Source organism: Fusarium falciforme, chromosome 5, assembly GCF_026873545.1.
Source record: "Fusarium falciforme chromosome 5, complete sequence".
NCBI classification, from domain to species: domain Eukaryota; kingdom Fungi; phylum Ascomycota; class Sordariomycetes; order Hypocreales; family Nectriaceae; genus Fusarium; species Fusarium falciforme.
Window position 1 is genome coordinate 2,754,800 of NC_070548.1, and position 22,918 is coordinate 2,777,717.

A 22,918-nucleotide genomic window follows, 5' to 3' on the forward strand; every position below is an offset into this window, starting at 1 on the left:
CTTTTCTTCTTCTTTTGTACTCATGGAGAGGGTATATCATCTCAGACCACTCCCCAAGTCTAACATCTAAGCTGAAGGCTCAGCCGTTCTGTCGGGCAGCTCGACAGTCTTGTCCTCGGCCTTCTTCTCAGCCTTGCCCTTCTTCTTCTCCTCCTTCTTGTCCTCCTTGGGCTTGGGGTTCGGGTTTCCGGCCCACTGCAGTTTCCGCGGCTTCATAAAGGCATCCAGCACCTCGTCCGTCACCTCCTTTCTCCGCTCCTGGAACTGCGCCACGTAAGGCTGCAGGGCCTCGATCGCCAGCTTCTTCAGCTCGCCTGTCAGGAGGGCGCCGCTCTTGTAGTCGTTGTAGATCTTCTCGAGCTTCTCGTCGTCCTCCTCAAAGTAGGTGAGGTAGATGTACGCCACATCGACATCGGGGTTTCCTCCCTTCTCGCGGTGCTCCTCAAGAGTCTCACGGCCACCGCTGAAGGCATAGCGGTTGATCTTGTTCTACACGGAATGTAAGCCTTATGCAATTGGTCGATGAGATTATCAAACGCACCTTGATCTGCTTAGCAGTATCCGTCATGAAAATAGCCGAGTTGGGGTTAGACGAAGACATCTTGCCACCCGCACCCTGTAGCGCCGTGAGGAACTTGGAGTGGATCAGGGCAGGCTTTGGCGAAGGGTTCTTCATGCGGTGCGAGTTATCCCGGAGGAGGCGGAAGTAAGGGTCCTGGTCGATTCCCATGGGGATGAGGCACTGGATCTTGCCGAGCTGCTTTGTTCGGACGGGAGAGGGGTCGTCGGTCCAGATCTCAGGGTACGAGGTTGCAAAGGCAGCCACGCACTGCACCGAGGGGAAGAAGATCTTGCCAATGTTGGTGCTTTGAAAAGTCAGTAGTCCGCAAGATATCACTGGGTATAGCCTGCCTACCTCTCGTTAAAGCCAAAGGCTCCTCGGACCTGGTTAAAGGTGACCAGCTTGGAAAACTCCCAGGCGTTCATGAGGAAGTGGTGGCTCAAGTACTTGAGGTCGCTGTACACAAACGTCTTCTTGACATCGAAACCCAGAGCGATAATGTCGCGCGCATTCTCCATGCCGTACGCCAGCGTCTCCTCAAACGTCAGGCTGTCCTTGAACAGGGCCTTCTCGTCGTCCGTCAACATGAAGACCAGGGGCACGTCAAAGACCTCCTGCAGCCATCTTGTGAACTCGAGGGGGATCGTGTGGCCCAGGTGGAGGCTGCCGGTGCTGGGTCCGCGGCCCGTATACAGGAAGAAGGGCTCGCCGTGCTCGTACTTTGTGAGGATCTTGTCAAAGTCGCGATGGCTGAAGAAGAGGCCGCGTCGGAGCCAGCGGTGCGGCTTCCTGCCCGTCACTCTCTCGAACCGCTCGAGGAGCTCCTGGTTGATGATTGAAGTGTTCCATTTCCTGATTAGTTGTCAGATATAAAGGAGACGAAAAAGAAAAAGAAAAAAAAGTTCGAGTTCAAGTCTGGTACGATTTTTGGGCTGAACTCACTTGCAGATGGCGTCGTAGTTGATGGCAGCGACTTCACCATTCTCACCCTGCGCACCCTCGACAGACCAGGGGTTGATGTCCTGGTCTTGAACGACCGTCTTGGGGGGGTTCTCGTCAGCCATTCTTTCTGTCTTTTTCTTTGCTTCTGCTGGACTCGAGTCAATCTTTCTTTGAACAGACCAAGTATCGCGGGGTCGTTCCTGGGTGTGGAGGGGCACAGCACCTTCCCTCCTTGAGTCACAGCTGGTGGCCAGCGCGCCAATTGAATTGGTTGTTTGAGTTAGCTAAGCAGGGCTCCCAGCCACACTTGACCTGTCTCAGCCACTTTCCAATTGAGCAAGGAGCACACGCCACACTTTCATCTGGTAGCCAAGAGATCGCGTGCCTCCTTTCATCTCTGCTCTGGGGCAAAAGTGAAATCATGTATATGGACATAAATTATTGCTCTGTCATGACTTTTGTTACACTCAGCTCGTCAATCAAGCCTCAGCTCGGACAGGCCGAGCCTTGTTTTCCCTTCCCGACCATGTACATGCCACGGATTAAAACGCCAGCATGCCCGGAAACTCAAACCACCTACACAATTACACACAAGCAGCACGAGGCCGTCTATCCTCTCCGACAGGGAGCAGTGTGGTTCCTCCGAAGACAGGGTCGCGCACGCATTTCTCAAAAAACAGCAGTCTAGTCTAGTTTCTAGATCAGATGCTTTGATCGGAAGTAGGCGCGGAGGTACATGATCTGCCACGCCCAGAGGCCGATGAGCAGCCAGGTGGTGGCGACGCCGAACCACTTGACTCGGTTGTTGGTGCTCTCGTTGGTGTCTCGCAGCTTCTGCTCTCGGGCGCGGAGGTACTCCATCTCGTTGACGAGCTCGGTCGTGATCTCCTCGATGCGGCGGAGCTCGGCCTCGAGGGGCTTGAGCTTCTCGGTGGCCTGAATGGCGGACCAGTCCTTGGCGTCGGCACCAATGTCAATATCGAGCTCGATGTGGCGGGTAGGGTTGTTGATTCGCTTGGCTATAGGAGGTGTTAGTCGATTCAATGACAAGAAGCAGCATGTGATGGTGCTTCTGGCAGCACTCAGGAGTCGTCACTTACAGCCAGTAAAGACATTCTCGAAGCAAACGTCAAAGGCAGCGTCGGCGTGCGAGGTAAAGACAGTCCTCGACTCGCCAACAACGTCCTTAGGGCGACCGTACTCGTTGCCAACGGCATCGCGAATCTGTCAAGGTCCATTAGACATCCTTCCCTTTCTCGAAGACGGCGCAAGCAACATACATAGAGGTTCACCATCATGCCATCGCCCTTGAATCCATCAACGGTCGCCGTCACCACCACAAGTGTGTCCTTGCCGACAAAGTTGCGGATGCATCGCTCCTTCTTAGAGCCCTCGGCGGTTGCGATCAGGTCGAACTTGAGAGCGCTGGCAGCGCCGACGAGCAGCAGGACGCTGCAGAGATACTGCAGCAGCGAGCGTTGGAGGGCCATGGTCGTGGTACTAGGTGAAGAAAGAATGCCTGGTAGGGGTGGCTTTCTCTCTCTCGCCTCTGTCGGTTATGATCGAGTCGTCGGGGATGGAGAAGGAGAAGCTACGTACGTAGATACGATGTTCTCCTACAGGTCAAGACAAGGGGCTTAAACTGAAAGGTGTCCCGGTCGCGCTGGGGCCCACCCACCTCCAGCTGCTAACAGCAGCCCCTAAAATCTTGGGCCAATCACGTAGAGCCTTGGCGCTGGCCTTGTCGCCGCCATCACGTGTGGGGCCAGCCTCGTTGACTTTGGGGGCTTTTCGCGCCCGAGGGTCGCAGTCCAAAACACCATCACCAAATTATCCAATTCGAATAGCGTCATCGCGCATTGCCGTCACGATGCCCAAGTGTAAGTCAAGGCCCCATTGATGACTTCCATAGTCGCGCATTTCGCTAACATTTGCCATAGTCTTCTGTAAGTCCTCCACGATCCGCGCGCCACCTCACCAACTGACATTTGTTCCCAGGCGACTATTGCGATGTCTACCTCACGCACGACTCCATGAGCGTGCGCAAGGCTCACAACAGCGGCCGAAACCACTTGCGAAACGTGGTAGACTACTACCAGCGTAAGTCATGTCCGATATCCCCATCTCAGCTCGCCAGACTGACCCCTCTACTAGAAATCGGCCACGAGAAGGCTCAGTCCGTTATCGACTCCATCACCTCCTCCTACGCCGCCGAGGGCCAGGCCCACGCGAATCCCATGCTTCCTCAGAACCAGCCCGGCCAGGGCTTCCCCCCGCCCCCATTTGGCTTCCCCGGTGGTAAGTCAACGAGATATATCGTGCCCCCGAGGTTGAAAGAGCAAGGCGCGCTAACCGGCTATAGGTATCCCGCCACCCTTCCCAGGAATGCCTGGGGCGCCTCCAGGCCAGTTTCCTCAAGGAATGCCTCGTAAGTACCCTTGTCGCGTTATTGTAGTTGATCACTCCATTAACATTCTACAGCACCCCCTGGAGGTGGCCGCGGCATGCCTCCTATGCCTCCATTCCCTCCTGGACCTAATGGCATGCCTCCTGTGCCACCAAATGGCCTTCCTTTCCCTCCTCCTCCGGGCGGCTTCCCTTTCCCTCCCCCTGGTGCCCCCGGTGCTCCAGGAGCTCCCGGCGCATCGGGCGCTGCTCCTCCGCCTTTCCCCGGACTGCCCGGCATGCCTCCGCCCGGCCAAGCGTTTCCCCCAGGCGGTCCACCTGGATTTGCTCCCCCCGGAGCCCCTGCTCCAAGTCACGAGAAGCGATGAGTGTCGACTACGATAGCGGGAGATGGGATTCCGGCTGATTGCAACCATATCGTTATTGGCGAATTAGGCGTTCAAGGACAAGATCGGGACAAACTGATCAACTCGAGGTAGTGACCTTTGACACGGAAAAATAGATAATTTGAGCCCATGTTTAGGACAGAGGCCAGCCTCTTGTGAACTCAAGCCTACGTTGTAACCACAACACCAAAAACATCCGTTGAATCAATCGTTTGCCCAAGAAGACAACCATGAAACATCCTTTTACTACATCTGCCGTATCCATCAAGTAACAACAACTCGTCCTTGGTATATATATTTTACACGGACATGCATACCCGCGGAGAAGAGCAACGTAAAACATCTCCCGCTATTCCTTCGCCCACATATAATCCATTCCATCATCAAACTTGTAACAGCAAATCGTGAGCAATATCGTTTCCGTAACCCAGAATCATTCATAAAGCGTAAGTCATCTCAATCATGAACCTTTTATCTTGATCATATGCAGACCCGAATGCCGGGTCTGCGTGCGTGGCGTGATGGGATGAGGTGCCAGGGCCAGTCCAGGGCCATGGCTAGTGGCAATTCAAGCCGGTGTGTGTGTTTGGTAGTGATCGCGCGCAGTGCTCGACCGGATCACGTCTCCTACTCCATCTCGAACCTCCTTCGGTCCACTAATCTTTTGACGGAGCTCTCGAGACCGTTTCTCGCGTCTCCTTTCACTGAGCTTCCGCCGAAGGTTATGGATCTCCTCGAGTCTGCTACCGAGGGAAAGCCGACGTCTTTCCTTGTTGGCTCGTCGATGGAGACTGTTCGATCGCCAGAACGGCCTCTTGACGTCTCCGTCCAACGCGCTATAAGGTCGCTCTTCGTCATTGTAATTGCGTCGCAGAGAATCCAGGCTGGCACGATGTCGCATAACTCGAAGATTTCCACTTGGAGTTCGGCCAATGGTACGACGCTCGGTAGTGGGCCAGTCGTAGCTGGTGTAGTAAGAGTCTTCGCGAGGGAGGACAGCAAATGTGCGCTTCATTCTCGCGCTGAAGCTTCTCTCGAGTCCCTTTGATGGTCGGTTGTCCACAGGAGGATATCGGTAGACTTGTTCCACTGGGTCGTTGGAGAAACGGACGCCGTCGTCATCATAGCCGTCCCAGTCATCCGAATCCTCGCTGGACCATTGTGGGCGCCAGAACGGGTGCAACTTGTTCTCTTCCGCTGGACTATCGTCCGGGCTTGGATACGCTGGTTCACGTTCCATGTCTGGCATCCCCTTGCCGTGTCGAGTGCGTGAGAGAGACAATCTCCGGGTCAAGAAGCTCTGGGCTTTCGAAGTTGAAGGGCCGAAATCGACCGAGTGACGACGGTGACGGCTGAAAGCCCGGCGCACCACCGAAGGACGTCGAGGAGGCTTCTCTCCGAGAGCCTCAAAGTAGTTGCCCATCTGCACCATCTTTTCATGGGCCGGTGTGCTGCCTGATGGAGTTGCGGGAATGAAATTGATGGCCGGTGGGTGACTGGGCGGCTCAGGAGGCGCCCGTGGGTTTCGGAGCGGTGAGTCGATGTCGTTGAATGAGAATTTTGTCTGAGGGGGTGTAACAGGAGTTTCCTCTGAGGAGTCGGTCGGCAGTGGCACTTCCAACTCAGCATCTTCCCTCTGATCCTCGTCAAGTGATTCGGATGGCCTCGTCGAATGGTCAACCATCAACAAGGACGAGTTCTGATGAGGGTACATCTGCACTGCTAGAGCTTCCGAAACCACTGGGTTCGTCCCATTTGTATCAACAGAAGCCAGCGAGAATGGCGTGTTTTGTGGCCCATATCCCTTGGCGAACAGGAAATCGTCGTGACGCTCGGAACTCAGGCGACGATGAGCCCAATCCTTCTCGGAAGCATTAGAAAGAGTCCGCGGGGCCAGCACATCTGCCGAAAATTTGATGTCAGGCATCTTGCCTTCCTCCTTCTTCTTCATCAGAGACTCCTGCAGGGCGTTATGAAGCTTGATGCTTTCGGCAGTCAAGGAGCTGGCCCGTGAGCCATTGCGACTAGTAGGCGCCGAGAGGGAAGACGAGCGAGCCGGGACGATGGGAGGATAATCAACAGTCCTCTGGTCCGAATCATCGGGCACAGAACTTCTACGACCCCGAGACTCGCGAGACACGAGAGTTGCTTCGTCGTTGATCGTCGATCTGTCATTGGGTGCCGGGCTGATACTTGCAGTACGGCTCGAACGAGATCTCAAGGAAGGTTCTTTGCTGGACTTGGGCTTGTGTGACGACAGGCGATCTGGAACCACCACCACAGGAATACCACCAGATTTCCAGACCTCCCGTCTAGCCCTACCGCTCGAGACAGAATTGAGCGTCGTGCTTGAAGCCTGGCTCTCATGCTTTGAGGTATCCGGGCGGCTGCGAACGCGTTGCTCCTTCTGTGATTTGTCCGACTTGAGAGAATGGGCGGTTGAGCTTGGCGAGTCATCGAGAGGGTCCCTCAAGATAGTCTGCTTTCGAACATGGCGCAAGGTCCTCTGCCTCTTCGGTGTAGCGTCCAAGAGGTAGGCCTCTACAACCGTCGAGACGGTAGATTTCGTCGAGATGGCCGATGCCCTGCGCGGGTCGGAGCTAGCGGTGACTGTGCTCGAGGGAGCCGATGGTGCTGCATCACGAGCTGAAAGTCGTTTCGCAGAGGGAACGCTGTCAGTCCTTTGATGCAACGACAGATTCCGAACTGCCTTGGCTGCTTGGGTCGGTGTTATCATGTTGGGCTCAACAACCCTAATTCCGTACGGATTCGAAGTTGGTATTTCGAGAGGCTGAGGTCGCTTCTTGACGGTTACCAATCTCTGCAGGTTGTGGTCCCATTCCTGCTCGACCTCGCTCACAGAGCCCCAGTCGCTGTCATTATGGCCCCAATCCACCCCTGATCTAGACGTACTGCTCCCTTCCGAGCGAGGGGGCAAGTTGGCTAATGCCAGGCCCAGTGCCTCAGGCTGCGGAATGTAGGCGCCGGTATCAGACACTTGGCGCACAGTCGAGCGCGAAGCCTTCGTATTGGCAGACCTGTCTTCATCCTCATCCACCGAAAGCTCTTCCCGGGCGGTTGTGAAGGAGCCAGATTGTGAGCCAACAGTTGTGGTACTCGAACCAGGGCGCTCAGTGACGTCGGGGCGTAGCAGTTTGGGGCGGCTGGTATGGTGAGGCGGTGTTACATCCGGGGTAGGCGGACTCTTCTGATTAGGTGGTGTAGTGGGTGGTCGTGGTTGCGACTGCTGAGGTGTCTGCAATGCTTCGTCGGTCGCGGATGGACTACTCGCCTTCCCGGACGAGTTATCCGAAGACTTGCGCGAGTGCCTCGGAGGAGTCGGGGGGAGATCTGGTCCACTCCCAATCCTTCGCGATTGATGTTTGAGGGTTCGAGGGCTGGACGGTTGAGCGCCGTTTCCAGAACGCGAGGTTTCAATGAGCAGGTCACGTTTAGGCGGAGTAGCTTTCGCGATTTGAATTGGGATTTCAGGCGTTCTCTCGTGACGTGGACGAGGCAGAACCTTGTGCTTTTTGAACTGCCTTTGGCCAGAGAGACTGGCCTCGAAGGGCGGCTCGGGAGAATAATCGGCGGGAGCTGCCATTATGACCGGCGAGGAAATAGAATGTGCAGCTGAGAGCATGACTCGGGGTAGTGGCGGCTTTTTAAAACTTGAGCTTCGCGACGACAATGTTGAGGCGAGTTGGTGTTCGCATGCTTGCAGCGATGGGTCGAAGAACAGGGTTAGGAAAGGTTGCGGCACACAACAGAAGCGACAGGTTGAACAGCAATCCGAGACATGCAAGCAAGAAGGCGATGCGCTTCTGCAGCGGAAGCAGATGGTTTTCGATTAAAAATCAGCCAAGGTAGCAGGTGGGCACGGCCACGGCGTGAACCCGACCCGTTGAGCACTCGTAACGTGGTTCAGGAAGTAGCGTCGAGGATCGAGCGCGATGGTAGGATACGCATAGTGCCCGAGGGCGAGGTTGGCGCTGGGATTGGAGATTACGGTTTCGCGTCACTACTTGAGTGTGAGAAGCGAAGCTTGACGGGCGAAAAAGCGACGCTCGTGCGAGAGCGGAGCGGAAGCAAGAGCAAAAGTCTGGCGTTGAGGAAGAATGGAGAGATGAGGTGAGGTGAGATGACGAGAGCGAGCGGGTTGATTGATGGAATAGATGGATGACGGGAGGGTGGAGGGAGACCAAGGCCAGAAGAAGCAAGGGCGCCGTCAACTGGAAGGGAAGGAAGGAACCTAGGGAAGGGAAGGGGGGGCGCCCGCGGGACACGCTAAGGGGGTCGAGGATTTCAGTGGCCTCAGCGGCTCCTTCAGTGGCCCCAGCCTGTGCATTTCACGAGCTGCAGTGGCCCAGCGGCCCGTCCAGTGAGGTCGCCCAGTGCCAGAGCGTAGGTCGAGTCCTCGGCGGTCCCCAGTGGGGATCCTCGATTTGGCACTGGAGCACTGACGCAACCTCGAGCAGGGGTGTCGCCGTCTCGTCGAGTCTCCAGCCTTGCTTGGCTTCCAGTCCATGGTTGCTTGCTTGCTTGTCTGCATGCACACTGCCTGCCATGCCATGCCATGCAATGACGGATGCCCGTCCTCCTCAGCTGGCACAGCGACCATACCGTGGCACCAGCGCGCACGCATCGAGTCTTACGAGGGCGAAGGACATGCCAATGGATATTTCTGGGACGGTCCGACGAGCACGTCTCCCGTTGGGTGCATGGGACGGGACCCAGAAGCTTTCTTGCTGTCACTCTTGATCTAGCTCGACAGCCCAGACTTGGCTGGTGTCCCTGGAGCGACTCTATTGGGCAGATCTTGGAGTCTCGAATCTGGGAACAGGTGCTTGTTTCCATACTCGTACTGTGAGACCACTGCGATGCGATGCCTTGATGGACCGATGCTTGAAGTTGGTGGGGACCGCCATGCAGAAGCTGGAGGGACTTGGATGAAAGACAGTCTGGTATTGGGCTGAAGACCCTGGACTTGCGCTCTCTCTTTTCTTCTTTTGTTTCCATTCAAAACCTTCAATGCCGGGAAGCTTCAGGGATCATGGCCTGGCTTGGACAAGCGCCGCGCAAGAAAAAAAAAAAAAAAAAACAGGTCCCCCGCTCTCGATTTGCAACCCACTGGTGATGCAAGACGCCAGCTTTGTTGATCATTGATACCCCAGATGGATGACATGGCTGGCTGGAAGATCCGCCTGGAATCACGCATCCTTCAATCCAACTCCTTTTCTGCCGGCCAATGTGATTCTCTCCATGGCTCATCCCACGATTTCTCCTCTCACTCGTGGCGATCAACTCTCAACTTTGAATCCTCAACTGAGGCGCTACGTGAAGCGTCGTCCCTACACCCTCACCAACCTCCTTGCCTCGGAGGGACGAATCGGCCGCGTCGGAGGCGCAAGCCTAGGAAGAGGCCGCTAAGACGAAAAAAAGAACTGCCACCTTGGGGCATCTGCAGGCTGGCACAGAGTGGTGTCTTGGACAGCCACTCACGACTCAATGCACCTCTCCCACTCGATCTCGCCCACGGCCCTCTTTTCTCGTCCGTGAACCAAATCAGAGTCGACTGCTGCAAGTCGTGCAAAGCGGAGCGTCTCTATGTAAGAGCTGGGGGTTTTTCTGACCCCCTGCTCCTATTAGCATGAGATAGGCAGGTGAAAGTTGACGACACAGTTCGTCGGCTTCTCTGGACGATTGATCAAATCGACAGCGACCTACCCTGTTTCCGGCTCCGTCAGCATGAACATGTCTCTATGCGAAGCATAGTCTAACGTTCTGTTGGGGGCCACAGTGTGGTAATAGGTGCCGTTGCGAGCCCTGACGCTGCAACACAAGATGAGACATAAAAATTGGTCTCGCGTGCCAGATCCCGCCCTGCATGTGTAGGCTCAGGCTGGTGATTAGCCCATCGAGATGGCTTCAGTCTGTGTGTTCTCACGAGGACGCTCTGTCCCTGACAACGAGCCCCTGAAGCGATGCGTCCCTGAGACCCTGCATTTGACGTTTTTATTTCTGGAATTTTGGGGCCGATTTGTTCTCCTGCATTTTGCTGACTGCCGTCTTGAAGCGACCGCCTTTTCTGTGCCAGTGAGATTCCGTTGAAGCGACTTGTTGATGTGGGCTTCGCCAACAACATATGCATGTCTGATTCGGCAAATATGAAATCGCCTCTCGCTTCCTCATTCATGAGACCTCGAGAATGGACATGTGCAGTCTCGCTAAATTTGTTTACCTTGGCCTGACTTGTTTTCCTGTGCAAAGTGGCAGGGTGAACGTGACGTCTCACAAAACGTCGTCGTCCGACGCATCACCAGCACAACAAGACTTGATGTGTTGTGTTTGACGATGCACGAGAACGGCGGAACAAAACAGCACATCTCTGACTCAGAAAAACTCTGCAGCTTGCGCTCGATCGAGAAGGCGTTGGTAGCTAAAAATGAAGCTTGTCGGGCCTCATTGCAATATTGAACAACGTAGGTATTCCACCAGCGCTTCGACCTAGGGGCGGATCGGTAATGAGAAGACCAACAAGCGACAATGACAATGTAACATGGAAGGTGAGATGGAGCCAATCTTGTAGATCCAATATATTCTTCTCCTATTCTATAAGCAACGAAATAGTTACCCTAGTCCAATCATTTCGTCTAATCATGGCCAGATCATTTAGCTTCAGTTTTCGATGGTGTGTGCACTTATCATCTACCCTGGCAAGACTGGCAAGAGCCCGCCAGCCAATATCCCATCTCATATCTCCAAATGACAAACCCCCATCCTCAATCCGCACTATCGCCAGCTTCTTCTGCCGGGCTTTCTCGCTCGGTATCGGCACACTTCCGACTGCAGATCTCATAATATTACACCGAGCTGTCGTCCTTGAGCTTGTGGACTGGGTGTTGCGGGTGTTGGCTAATCTACCATGGCCTATCACTTTGACATATGGCATCTTTTCACGTAGCAGCAGCTGAAGACATCGCCAAAGAAATAGGACAAGGGGACGGTATTCTGCAAATCTTGCCAAGCCCATGTCTCGATGACTCGAACCAACACCCTACACTTGAGGGTGCAACAAGATTCTGACTATCACTCGACGTGCAGCACACGTCTGCAAGCGTTGATCCCTAGGCCCGAGCGATAACGACCTGCAAACAGGAATCCAGCTCCTGCGAGATCTCGAGATAACCTTGCCGGTAACCGCCGTGCTTATAATCATCTTCAGAGAGTGGGCCCATTTCTCGAAGAACGACTCGACTCGAGATGGTCATTCAGCCTGATCTTGGTGCCATACAACGTCGGTGCGGGGAACGATGTTGGCCGGGGTCTCCAGATACGAACACGCTCCTCTTCTCGTATGGGAACTTGTTTATTCGCTCATGTTATCACGCCTTTCCCGAGCCAATATTGAGCTTCTCCGCACATTGTCGGATGACTGCTGTCGCTTGAGCGAATATTGAAGCGGTCGATGTTACCTATTGTTGACGGACGACGGAAGTAGGAAACGGCGGTCTTCCATTCTCTGGCGGAGATTTCCACGGAGATTCCAAGAACAGAAATTCTCTCGAGGAGGAACGCGTGGCTTTCGGCTCAGACGGAGGCCGACAGGATATATACCTATCAAAGCCATTGCGAAGCAGTCAGCAATGCCATGCCGTGTCGCCGATGGCGTCCAGTCCGTCCACGTTAACCTTTGACGCTGTGTGAGGGACGATGAGGCTGAGGCTGGTGGTGGGCTGAGTGCAAGCCACAGGACCCCAAATGTCGGGTCTCGCGCAACGTTACGACAGCGGGTGATTTACACCGGCTTCTAGATCCAACGTCGCCGACGGAAGTTTACGAGCCAGTGGCCTTTGCTTGGATTTCTAAAATAGGTCAAAGACATTCATCTTTTTCGGAGGAGAGAGGGTGTCGGGCTATACGAGCGTGGAATAGCGAATGATCTAGGTGAATCGACAAGGGGAAAAAACGAGACGAGCGAGACGTGACAACCAAGGCATGCGACCTTGGCTCGGTGTGGAAGGTCACGGAAATGGCACGAAGAGGTTGCTGGGCCATTACCTGTGGGCGGGCCATCAGTCACTTGAGTCACCAAGCGAGTCACTGTCTTCCCACAATCAACACGAAGACTGAGGGGTCTCGATACGATTGACTTCACAATCACCAGATCCTGGTCACGGCCCGCGGTGATCTAACAGCATTTTCTATTTGGAGAGACCGAGGCACAAGACCGAAAACCCAAGATTCTGGGGCTCGTTGACGATGAAGTCATCGGGCTCCTGAAGCCACTGGACATTCCAACAGCTTCTGAACCCACTGATTCCTCAGTCCCAGGGCCCTGGGAGCCCGAAATGCGAACTAGCGGCTCCATCTCGGTGGTGAGCATCGCCGCACTTTGGCTTGGGTACCGGCAACCCCGGCACAGGGCACAGGGCACATGGCGGTCCGCTAGAAACGCCCATCATCCAAGAATAGCCCCTGTCGCCTCTTGACGGGTAGCCCTACACTACCTGACAGTGCCTCCGCCATGGATGGCCGGCTGGGCTCGTTGTTTAAGCTTTCCCGTCGGATCAAAAATCGACGCAGTCTGACATAGCCACCCATGTCCCGAGAGTTTGTTCCACGGCCTTGCCCAATCCAGGGGCCTCCCAAGCATCCGGTCGGCGAATTCGCCTTGGTCAGCGTCAGCGGAGATGTACTGACAGCACTTGGCGACGCGGCTATTGCGAACGCAGTGGGGGAAAATGTCGAAAAATGCTACCTCCGTGACTGTGCGGACTGCTTGCATGGAGACTAACAAGATTGCAGATGACGTGAGGTCTAGGCTCTCAGAGAAGCATCGTGGGCGTGGCGTGCAATCCCTGTGGTTGACGATAAACGGCGGGCCATGGTAGCATCGCCGACTTGGGCATTGTTCCCTTTCGGGACCTGGTGGGGCGATTTGAATGGTCATCAGCAATACGGACATCCAGGGTCCTCCTCAACGACCTCCCACACCTCGTATCCATATCGCCATTCTCACTAGCCACTTCGCCATGCGCCTATCAGCCCTGCCACCGAGTCGGCCGCCATTGGCCTCTCCGAGAGTCGAGATGACAACTCTTAGCAGGCTCCGCTCTATCTCGCTTACACACCGGGTGTAATCAGGCCGCCGGCTCTTCCAAGATATAAGAAAGGCCTTGCCTGATGCCAGATGCCTCTCTCATTATCTCAACACACCATCGTCTTTCGTTCAAGATTAGCTCTGTCGATCAATACATACTTCACTCGACATTATACATTCGTTAATCCTAAACACCAAGCAACAAAACAAATCAACCAATATGCGAACTTCGGGAATCATCATTGTTGCTGCGGCAGCCGTTGCCAACGCTCACTACGGCGAGGAGGTCAGTTGATATTCCAGCAAATTCCATCCTTCCATATGTACTAACAGGAACAGCCCGTTGTGTATCCTACACCATCGGCCAGCTCTGTGTCTACCGAAGTGATCCCCCCCAGCTACTCGACAACAAACGCTGGAGGCTTCACCACCATCTACACTCATCCCGTCTACCCCAACAGCAACAGCACCACCGTCAAGCCTACTCAGTACACCACGAGCACTGTCTACACCACCAAGACTTACACCATCACCCAGTGCCCTCCCACGGTCACCGACTGCCCGATTGGTCACGTCACCACCGAGACTATTCCTGTCTACACTACCGTCTGCCCCGTCGAGACTGGAAAGCCTGTCGAGCCTAAGCCTCATGAGCCCAAGCCCAACCCCGAGCCAAAGCCAAACCCGACTGAGCCCGGAAAGCCTCATGAGCCTCTGCCTACCAACCCTGCCGACTGCATCACCAAGACTCAGACTTATGTCTATCCTCACCCAACTCAACCCGGCCAGAGTGTGACCAAGACCATCACTTACACCATCCCCAGGGAGCCTTCTCACAATGCTACTGCTGTGAACCCTCCTCCTCACCACACCTACAACCCACCTACCCCCACTGGCGGTGTTCCCATCCACCCCAACGCAACCAAGCCCGAGTACCCCGGATCTCATGGTGGAAAGGGTGTCAACGGTGGCAAGCCTGCAAACGATGAGGGTACCGGCAGCTCCACTCCCGATAAGGAGGCTGAGCGTCTGCCATCCGGCCCCACTTCGGAGGAGGAGAAGCCCGAGACCGTCACCTCCGGCGCCGCGACGACCACAGTCACCGGACTCCTGGCCATCGTCGGCTTTGCTGCTGCCTACCTCATCTAAACCCCGCACCCCTCAATCTTGTTGGAACTGTTTCAACGTCCTTTCAAAATTCTCACGATCCTTACATGATGCATGAAAGCATAGCATTTGGGGCTTTTGTCATTTTATCGCACTAGCGAACGGCGTTCTTTGGAGATTCCGCTCTGGGCACCAAGATGACCTGGGCCGAGCGATGACTGGGCAATGTTTTATATGAGATGGAAAGGGTTCAGCGTCTATTTACATACACGCAAACACGACTTGAAGATATATCACTACTAATTTTATGGTTAATCCTAGCGATCATTCCTTTAGACTAGACCCTGATTTTAATTTGAATTCCTCCATCAAAAGTTGCCAAAATATTTAAAACATACAAACAAAACAATTGCTCCATTTCCATTTACCGTGATCATAATTCGTCAATGCTCGCTTAAAAAACCCAATCCTTACTCATTTCTTATTCCTCATCGTCCTGCCTTGCACAGTGCATCAAAAACCCAAGCCTGTGGTGCATCCTTCTCACTCTCACTCTCATCCATGTAGCTCAGATAGAGCGCATATCGAAACAAGGCCTCCCTTAGATCATCTTCGGCGATGTCGTCCCTCCCCACGCCATTCTGCCACTCATCGATATCCAACTTGTCTCCATCGAGACCCCTCTCGACAGCCCACGAATCCCCGCGCAGGCCGGCCCACAGGGCCATGAGAAAAGCCTCGTCGATGGGCAGGTTCTTGGGGACGCTGCAGCATGGGGACCAGATGGACGGGCGTCGTCGACGGCGTTGGGGGTCCCGGGAGATGGTAGCCAGGGTACGCTGAGCGACGTCTGGGTCGAGGAAGGATACGAGCTTCTCAAAGGTGCGCTTGGCGAGGATTGCGTTGAAGGTCCGGGAGGTAAGCCGGGCGTGCTTGACAGCGGGGGACGGCAGGTGATGGAGGATTTGGAGGAGGATCTCCGGGGGAAGGGTGTCCATTGTGGTCACTGCGGCTGCTGGTATCTTGTACTTGAGGGTGTTGTCTGAGGTGGTGGAAGCGTGATGGGACCACCAGTTTGTGAGATGGTAAAAGATGTTTGAGTGTGTGTCTGAGAGGAGAGAGCAGAGTTGATGAGGCAGAGAAAGGAGAAAAAAGGGATACGGGCTTACTGACCCTTTCGTCCGAGGTTTATATCTCTCCGGACTTGCAAGTATCTACGCCCCCGACGTCGTCCCAAAACCCCCGGTCCGCAAAGGTTCTCACCCCCAGGGGACCATGTCAGAAGACCAGCGAATGTCCGGATCCACCGCCGCCGAGTCAGGCGCAATATGAGCAATTGGCTAAATGGCCCTGGCATTTGTTTTTGCTTCTCTTTGTTTTCCTTAACCCCCAACGGACGTACATGGCCGATAGAACCACCGAATGCCACTGTTTTCCTTGGATGAGTCCTCGCGGAGCTTCAAAGCCGGGAGGGCGATACCGGCTGTGACGTCGATGGGGGCTCTCGTCAGATGGTAGTAAGGGATATGATTTGATTTTTGGTTTTGTAAGCAATTGTCCTGTGACGCTTCATGCTGACCAGGATTCTTTTTACCTGATGACGTCTCGTCTACAGTCACAGCTCTAGATAGCTTCATGCTTACGCCCCCACCGGCCCAGTCTCCTCCTCCCACCACTCTTTCAAGAGCCGCAGTCTTTCAGTCCTTTCCCTGGCCATCCGCCGACCCTCGTCCGTCTTCATCATTCCCTCGAGAAGAAGCAGCTTCTCGTCAAAGTGGTCCATGGTGTTCTCCAATGTGCGGCCCTTAGCACCTCCAAAGGCAAACGTCCGCGCGATGCCCACAGCGCCGATGGCATCGAGCCTGTCGGCGTCTTGCACCACCGCTAGCTCCGGGTACTTCTCCACAAGAGCCCGGGTGCGCGCCGGGTCCTTGACCTCGGAGGAGTAGCTGACGCCGAGGCAGATGGCCTGGACGGTGTCGGCGAGGGCGGCCGGCGCACCGAACGAGACGAGGAGGGTTGATATCATGCGTGAAGCGTCTTCGCCAGGGCGTAGGTACTTCTTGTCACCAACGTCGTGGAGTAGGGCCGCGAGGGTGACAAGGGAGCGGTCAGCCTCGGGGGTGACCGACTGGATGTGGAGGGAGAGACGGAGGACGCGCTGGATGTGGTTGAAGTCGTGTGAGGCGTCGTAGTTGGACATGTACTTCTCAACGTACGCCGTCACCTTGCCGACGAGGGCATCGTCTACCACGAAGTCTTCAGAGGCCATGGCGGATGAACAATCGGTCTGAAATGAGCGGCTCTTGGGGAGAGAATCAGGGGCGTAAAAACGAGTGGCTTGATTGAAAGATCGGATGGAAGTGAGAGAAGGAGTTGAGTTCACCTGGCTTCTTCTTCTCTGCCAGGCAGCGAGGTATGTTGGTGATGATAAGGGTGAAAGTTGATTCACTTGGACTAGTGAAAATTTGGAGCGTCTCATCTCTGGATTTCTAATCAACAGCAATTCACGGCAAGGCAGCAACACACTAAAGCGGATCAAAATAATGAGAAACCCTAGAAATGAAGCTCAAAAAGGCAGGTCGACCATGCTTGGTGTCGATCTGGTGCCGCTAGACGCGACGGGAGTTGCGCGTCGAGCTGGGCTTAGGGTTGAACGCGACGGGTGCCCACGTGACCTGGCGGTACCTTGGCATTTATCGCATCGACTTGAGCGAAAAAGCTTGGAACAAGCATGACTGTCATTGTTTTTGTTGGTCCTTGGCTTGGGCCCTGCTCTGGCATGCGATGGGTCTGGAGGAAGCTGCAGTCTGACGTTGTCTGCATCGGCGACCCCATTTACTGAGCAATGATGCTGGAAGCTGATATCTCTACTGCAATGCCTTGTCCAAGGTCATTCAATTGGTCTTTCGAGACAATATTGACCTGACTATCGAGTCGAGAGCGTTTAGCGACGCCGACTCTTTCTCTAGCTCTGGCTGTCAAGGTTGTTCAGCTCGCACAAATGCAGTCCCCAGCACCGAGGTCATGCCCAATCAACGGCCTCGGCATGCGAGTGTTGCCAAGTTCAGGGCACATCAAGTGATGAGAATCCTCTGTGAGGAAGCTTGGGAACGATCAATCGCGGTGACGACAACTCGCAGCGTCTATTCCCACCACCATCAGGACGGTCACGTTCTGTTTCCAGTTCACACCCAAAGATCCTTTCCCGCAGCCTCTCCCGTAGGACACGAGGAGGACCCCTCATCATGGCAAACAGGCAGTGGCCGAGCACACACACACATTCTCTGAGGGAAGCGGTGGACGGTCCTGCCCTTGTGTGACTGAGCTCACATACCCGCCGGGGCTAAAACCCGTGGCATGCATGAAGCCGGATGGCGGAGGGCCGATGCTACAGATGCTAGGCCCGGAATGTGAGGCCCTCGCGGACGGGCCGCAGAGGAGGGGAGGATGGGGCGCGGCTTGCATGGACCCAGCATGTTTCCAGCATGGCTATGGGCAGCAGCAGCAGAAGCAGCAGCAGAAGGAAGAGTTTCTTTCTTTTTGGTGACCTGACGAAGAGTGTTACCCTCAGAGTCGAGTTTTCCCCCTGCCGTTAACGATTCTTTTGTGCATAAGAGAGGATCCCTTGGCAAATCCAGGTGGCTGGTCTTAGGGATACGAGTGAGGCCACAAGCTAAGGCTCCATGGATGGGCGACCAATCCATATGGCTCACTCTCCGCTCGAGGCCGTCAACAGCACCCGTTTCGAGTTGAGTCGCAGTGTGATATATCACGGGGCAAATACGACGCAGGTTGCGCGCCGGTCCTCGTCACCATCTCGTGAGCTACATAGTTAGCGAGCGAGCGAGAGAGGGACACAGAGTAGTGCATCTGCCACTGCGCAGCGCAGCGCTGCACATACTCTCTGACTCGCCCGATTTCCTTGAGCCGGCCGCGCATGAACTCAAGGGTTGCACCACACCACATGTACGCCGGGCTAGACCTCGTGTGTGCCAATGGCGGGAAAAGACTGAAAAGCTGTCAAGAGGCAAGACATTACGGCAGATGGGTGAGCGGGCATGTAGCCTAGACCGTGCATGATCCATAAGATCCATTTCGTGTGCTATTGCAGCAGGGCATCGAGTGGTCTCGGAGCGGAAAGAGGATCACGCTGCCTGGGCGAGTCCATAGCGGAAGGCCCCGTCCTAGCTTGCCTTGTTTGTGGCGGTGATGGTGATTTGCAAAGCTGAATGCATATGCACTCATGGATGGTTCAAGTCATGGAAGTGCGGATGGTGGATTAGGGAGGTTGGCTGAGGCTAGACGCCATTGGCTGGGCTGCAACGTGACGAGAGGACCAGAGGCCGGCGGTGCCACAGGCCAATGGGGGCGCTTGAATAGACGCCCGCGGGTGGTCTCCGCCGAGGCCTCTTTAGCGGCCTCGACTCTATGATTGGTCGATTGTTTCTCACCAATGGCGCCCCGCACCCGACGGCACCCACGATGCACGCACTTCCCGCCCACTTTTTGTGCTAGCTAACCGCCGACGCTTGGGGAGGAGGAGATGTGATGGGCGAGAGATGGTGATGGGACTGGGCACCTGCGAACTCGGCATCTCCTTGCCCCGGGGCTGTCATTGGCCGGCCAGGTAATCTCTCTGAAATTTTTCCTTGTTTTGGTCTATGTCTTGTATTTTTGCTTATGCTTATTCCTAAGGCAACTAGAGGTAGTAGGTTCGCAGAGGGATGTCGCAATGGGATGGCCACTCTTCCAGGCCGCCTTATAAACAGGACCATCACCCTCCGCCCCCAAACCCTTCCTTTCTTTCTTCTCTTCAGCAAGTCCCATTCAACCGCAAATCCGTTTTTTGTTGTTTATCCCCCGTTTGTTTGTTTTTCGTTACCTCCCCGTAGAGCTGGTCTCTATCTTATTCTAATCTTCAATTTGTCTCATCAAAGCCTGACAAACCGCGCCGCCCTTTGTCACTCCTCCGGCACCTTCAACTCGCGCGTCCTCCAAAGTTGCTGGCCAGCTTAGAGACAAACCAAAGAGCCATCGTTTATGTTTTACTTGTTCGAATTATCAACTCCTTCCATAATTTTCTAATAACAGAAATCACGGATTTCACTTGCTCGCCCGACAAGCGCTACCTACCAACGATTGCGTTCGCGATCAGGTACAATAGTCAACAGCATTGACCACCCAAACAACACAACTGGATTTCGGTAAAAACATAGTCGTCATGTCGTCTATTCAGCTCTCGTTTTCCCTTCGGGTTTCTTCCGGTGTAAAGACGGTCCATCTCCTGGGCTCCTGGGACGGCTACGTCGGCCAGCTCCCTCTCTCCAAGGACAAGTCGTCGTCCAAGTCAGGTTCCTGGAAGGGAACCTTCCGTTTCCAGAACGCAACTCTTGAGCCCGGCCAGAGATATTGGTACTACTACATCATCGACGGCTACCACGTCGCCCACAACCCTAGCGTCGAGTCCATCGTCGAGCCCACCACCGGCCGCGAGCTCAACGTTCTTGATGTATCTCTGGACCCATCCAAGTCTTCCTCGCACCGCTCTTCCTCTTCCAAGTCGTCTTCCAAGTCGTCCTCAAAGTCATCTTCAAAGTCGTCCTCGTCTTCTTCCAAGTCGTCTTCCAAGTCTTCCTCATCCAAGTCTTCGTCGCACAAGTCATCATCGTCTAGCAGCAAGAGCTCCTCTCGCCACTCGTCCAAGGACAAGGAGTCTCGTTCCCGCCACAGCTCTAGACTCTCGGTTGATATTCCCAAGGGACGGCCTCTGCCGCTCTCCGACATTCAGGCGCCTAAGCCCATGTCTCCGCACGCGACCAAGCACATCCTGGAAGCCGACTACTACGACAATGAAGCTCTTGAGGAACTCACTGCCCGCTTTGGCAGCACCAACATCGAGGAAGAGTACATCACAGACTTCACCGCATCGCCCATCTCCAGCGGCTCATCCCTGTCCTACCGCTCCGACAGCTCCTCACCCAACTCGTCCCTGTCCGGCTACAGCACCCCCGGCTCCGAATGCAGCACTTGCACTTGCGAGAGATTCGGCATTACTCGCAAGGGCGAGCGTGTCAAGCTCGACTGCGGCGGAGTCCGATGCGGTGGCTATGCCAACGATGAGAGTTCCGATTGTTCCAGCGGAAGTGAGTCTGAGGATGAAGAGTACGAGTACGAGTACCAAGCCGCCTCAACCTCACCAGCCAGCTCCCGCCGCCATGGCATCGTCGGAAGATGAGCGGTTGGCTGCATGTCAGGTCCTTTGGCAAGAGGCTGAGAGAGTCCTCTGCCGTTCATTCCTTGTTTCGAGCAACCCGTGGTCGCGTCGCTGCGCCGGGTTGACTCAACCCATGTTGTTTGTGGTTTAATCAGCACAATCCTTCAACTTACGGCCCACGCCCTTGAGCGCGGACGGCACGCCAAGCTGGTCTTGGGCTGAAGCCGACCGCGCCAATGCGTGATGTCCAGCTGGGTCGATGCTGCGACCTCCCATTTTCCGGTGACCATGAAGACTCCTCTCGTGGCCACGCAGGTATAATTTCATTCCCTCTTGTTTGTTGTTGGTTCCCGAGTGAGCTGGGAGGCCTGTCCTCCCGGAACCAACGTGACAAATGCTGGAGGATCTCGTCCGCCCAGAGGGTGAGATGCCAGCTCCAGCAGGCCAATGTTTGGATGTAGCCATAGATCTGGCGATTGGAGGATCTTGGTTAGCCATTTTATGAAGTATGAGGTGGATGACGGAAAGGCAGTTCATGAGCTACGATACGATTTATGAAATGACAGCTGCCTTTGGATAGATGACGATTGAATCTATTCATGAATGAAAGGGTATCCTTCGATGATTGTAATTGTGAATGAGTGACTTGAACATACCAGTCCGTCCCTTGCATTGCAAAGTGTCGTAGACTCGGTGTTTCGGGTTAATGTTGGAACCAACAACTCGTGGGCGTCAAGAGCGTCTAACGAAACAGGTCCTGTTAGGGATGGCGGGGAATGGCGGGGTAAATTTAGACCAGACTGATGAGAGCTGTAACACGGACACGACTGCACACCGTATCTCGATAATCTATCACAATCTGAGCCTCAAGACAGCTCTTCTCCAGCAAGGATTCATTTCTTTCAATTGTCAAATATTGAAGCGTAGGGGGACTCGTTCTACTGTCACTAGCGCCTCCAACTCTTCATTCTACTCAAAACCTACTCCCCTCACGTCCCATCTCATCCACCGCCGCAACCATGGCCGACGACCAGCTCATCCTCCCCATCATCGACTCCCACATCCACCTCTATCCCGCCTCCGAGGTCGACTCCCTCGCCTGGTGCACCCCAGAGAACCCCCTCAACGGCCAGCGCTCGGTCGACGAGTACCGCGAGGCCACCGCCTCGGCCCCCTCCCTGCTCGGCTTCATCTTTGTCGAGACGGACCGCAAGAATGACCTCGAATCAGGCGCCGCCGACGGCTCCGGCTGGGAAGGTCCCCTGGCTGAGGTCTCTTGGATCAAGCGCGTCGCTCTTGGACAGCCGCGCGATGGGGAGGGCCACTCGGCCGACGATGCGAAGCTTTGCCTAGGTATCGTGCCGTGGGCACCCCTGCCGAGCGGTGTCGAGGTTATGGAGCGTTACCTCGATCGCGTCAAGGAGGAGGCGGGTGACGCGTGGCCCAAGGTGAAGGGTTTCCGATACTTGGTACAGGACAAGCCGCACGGCACCATGCTGGAGGAGAACTTTATCGAGAGCGTCAAGCTGCTGGGCCGTCGCGGGTTCGTCTTTGATGTTGGTGTTGACCAGCACCGACGGGGCAAGAAGCAGCTGGAGGAGCTCGTTGAGTTTGTCGACCGTGTCCACGATGGTGTCCCAGAGGAGGAAAAGGTTACACTGGTGCTGAGTACGTTCTACCCTCTCCCATGTTGGCGCTTCAACTAACCTCTCGATAGACCACCTCTGCAAGCCCGACTTCACCGTCTACAACATCACCTCGGACCCGTCCTTCCACGCCTGGCGCACCGCCATGTACACCCTCAGCAAGGATCCCCAGACCTACATCAAGCTCTCGGGCGGCTTCTCCGAGATGCCCGACTCGCTCAAGAACCAGGACCCCAACCACATCTTCGAGTCCACCCTTGGCTGGCTGGGCATCGTCCTCGCCACCTTTGGCCCCAGCCGCATCATGTTTGGCAGCGACTGGCCCGTGTGCACCGTCGGCACCGAGGATGCCTGGCCGCGCTGGCGAAGCGTCGTGGAGCGCATGTGCTGGATGGCTACGTTGGGTGATGAGGAGCGTGCCATGATCTTTGGTGGAACGGCCAAGAAGGCCTACAACCTGTGAGATGCCCCCTATGAATGGGTTCGAGGTTTAAAACAAGAGTGCATGTCGATCAACATTGTCGAAAAAGAATGAGGCTCAACGGAATA

The 22,918-nt window shown here is 55.0% G+C and overlaps 9 protein-coding genes across 9 annotated transcripts; 4 read left to right on the forward strand and 5 right to left on the reverse strand.

The window, feature by feature from the left end:
• Positions 1 to 66: 66 nt before the first annotated feature.
• NCS54_00706500 (Tryptophan--tRNA ligase) lies at positions 67 to 1,683 on the reverse strand (the record flags this gene model as incomplete). Its single annotated transcript, XM_053152501.1, has 4 exons — positions 1,505 to 1,683; positions 917 to 1,414; positions 542 to 866; positions 67 to 489 (listed from the first exon to the last, which is right to left on the reverse strand). The coding sequence occupies exons 1-4, from the start codon at positions 1,624 to 1,626 to the stop codon at positions 67 to 69; spliced, it is 1,368 nt and encodes a 455-aa protein (XP_053008476.1). The 5' UTR covers positions 1,627 to 1,683.
• A 517-nt stretch (positions 1,684 to 2,200) lies between these two features.
• On the reverse strand, positions 2,201 to 2,994 carry NCS54_00706600 (Hypothetical protein; the record flags this gene model as incomplete). Its single annotated transcript, XM_053152502.1, has 3 exons — positions 2,201 to 2,523; positions 2,605 to 2,728; positions 2,785 to 2,994. The coding sequence occupies 3 exons, from the start codon at positions 2,992 to 2,994 to the stop codon at positions 2,201 to 2,203; spliced, it is 657 nt and encodes a 218-aa protein (XP_053008477.1).
• Positions 2,995 to 3,374: 380 nt separating this feature from the next.
• NCS54_00706700 (U1 small nuclear ribonucleoprotein C) lies at positions 3,375 to 4,278 on the forward strand (the record flags this gene model as incomplete). The annotated part of the gene is made up of 6 exons (XM_053152503.1): positions 3,375 to 3,384; positions 3,445 to 3,450; positions 3,503 to 3,604; positions 3,659 to 3,802; positions 3,867 to 3,932; positions 3,986 to 4,278. 6 exons carry the CDS (start codon positions 3,375 to 3,377, stop codon positions 4,276 to 4,278), a joined length of 621 nt encoding a protein of 206 aa, XP_053008478.1.
• A 586-nt stretch (positions 4,279 to 4,864) lies between these two features.
• Positions 4,865 to 7,939, reverse strand: NCS54_00706800 (Hypothetical protein; the record flags this gene model as incomplete). Its single annotated transcript, XM_053152504.1, has 1 exon — positions 4,865 to 7,939. One exon carries the CDS (start codon positions 7,937 to 7,939, stop codon positions 4,865 to 4,867), a length of 3,075 nt encoding a protein of 1,024 aa, XP_053008479.1.
• A 5,680-nt stretch (positions 7,940 to 13,619) lies between these two features.
• NCS54_00706900 (Hypothetical protein) lies at positions 13,620 to 14,548 on the forward strand (the record flags this gene model as incomplete). Its single annotated transcript, XM_053152505.1, has 2 exons — positions 13,620 to 13,685; positions 13,739 to 14,548. 2 exons carry the CDS (start codon positions 13,620 to 13,622, stop codon positions 14,546 to 14,548), a joined length of 876 nt encoding a protein of 291 aa, XP_053008480.1.
• Positions 14,549 to 14,994: 446 nt separating this feature from the next.
• Positions 14,995 to 15,651, reverse strand: NCS54_00707000 (F-box domain-containing protein; the record flags this gene model as incomplete). The annotated part of the gene is made up of 1 exon (XM_053152506.1): positions 14,995 to 15,651. Exon 1 carries the CDS (start codon positions 15,502 to 15,504, stop codon positions 14,995 to 14,997), a length of 510 nt encoding a protein of 169 aa, XP_053008481.1. The 5' UTR covers positions 15,505 to 15,651.
• Positions 15,652 to 16,145: 494 nt separating this feature from the next.
• NCS54_00707100 (Hypothetical protein) lies at positions 16,146 to 16,934 on the reverse strand (the record flags this gene model as incomplete). The annotated part of the gene is made up of 1 exon (XM_053152507.1): positions 16,146 to 16,934. The coding sequence occupies exon 1, from the start codon at positions 16,776 to 16,778 to the stop codon at positions 16,146 to 16,148; it is 633 nt and encodes a 210-aa protein (XP_053008482.1). The 5' UTR covers positions 16,779 to 16,934.
• A 2,796-nt stretch (positions 16,935 to 19,730) lies between these two features.
• On the forward strand, positions 19,731 to 20,744 carry NCS54_00707200 (Hypothetical protein; the record flags this gene model as incomplete). The annotated part of the gene is made up of 1 exon (XM_053152508.1): positions 19,731 to 20,744. One exon carries the CDS (start codon positions 19,731 to 19,733, stop codon positions 20,742 to 20,744), a length of 1,014 nt encoding a protein of 337 aa, XP_053008483.1.
• A 998-nt stretch (positions 20,745 to 21,742) lies between these two features.
• NCS54_00707300 (Hypothetical protein) lies at positions 21,743 to 22,832 on the forward strand (the record flags this gene model as incomplete). Its single annotated transcript, XM_053152509.1, has 2 exons — positions 21,743 to 22,391; positions 22,441 to 22,832. 2 exons carry the CDS (start codon positions 21,743 to 21,745, stop codon positions 22,830 to 22,832), a joined length of 1,041 nt encoding a protein of 346 aa, XP_053008484.1.
• Positions 22,833 to 22,918: the final 86 nt, after the last annotated feature.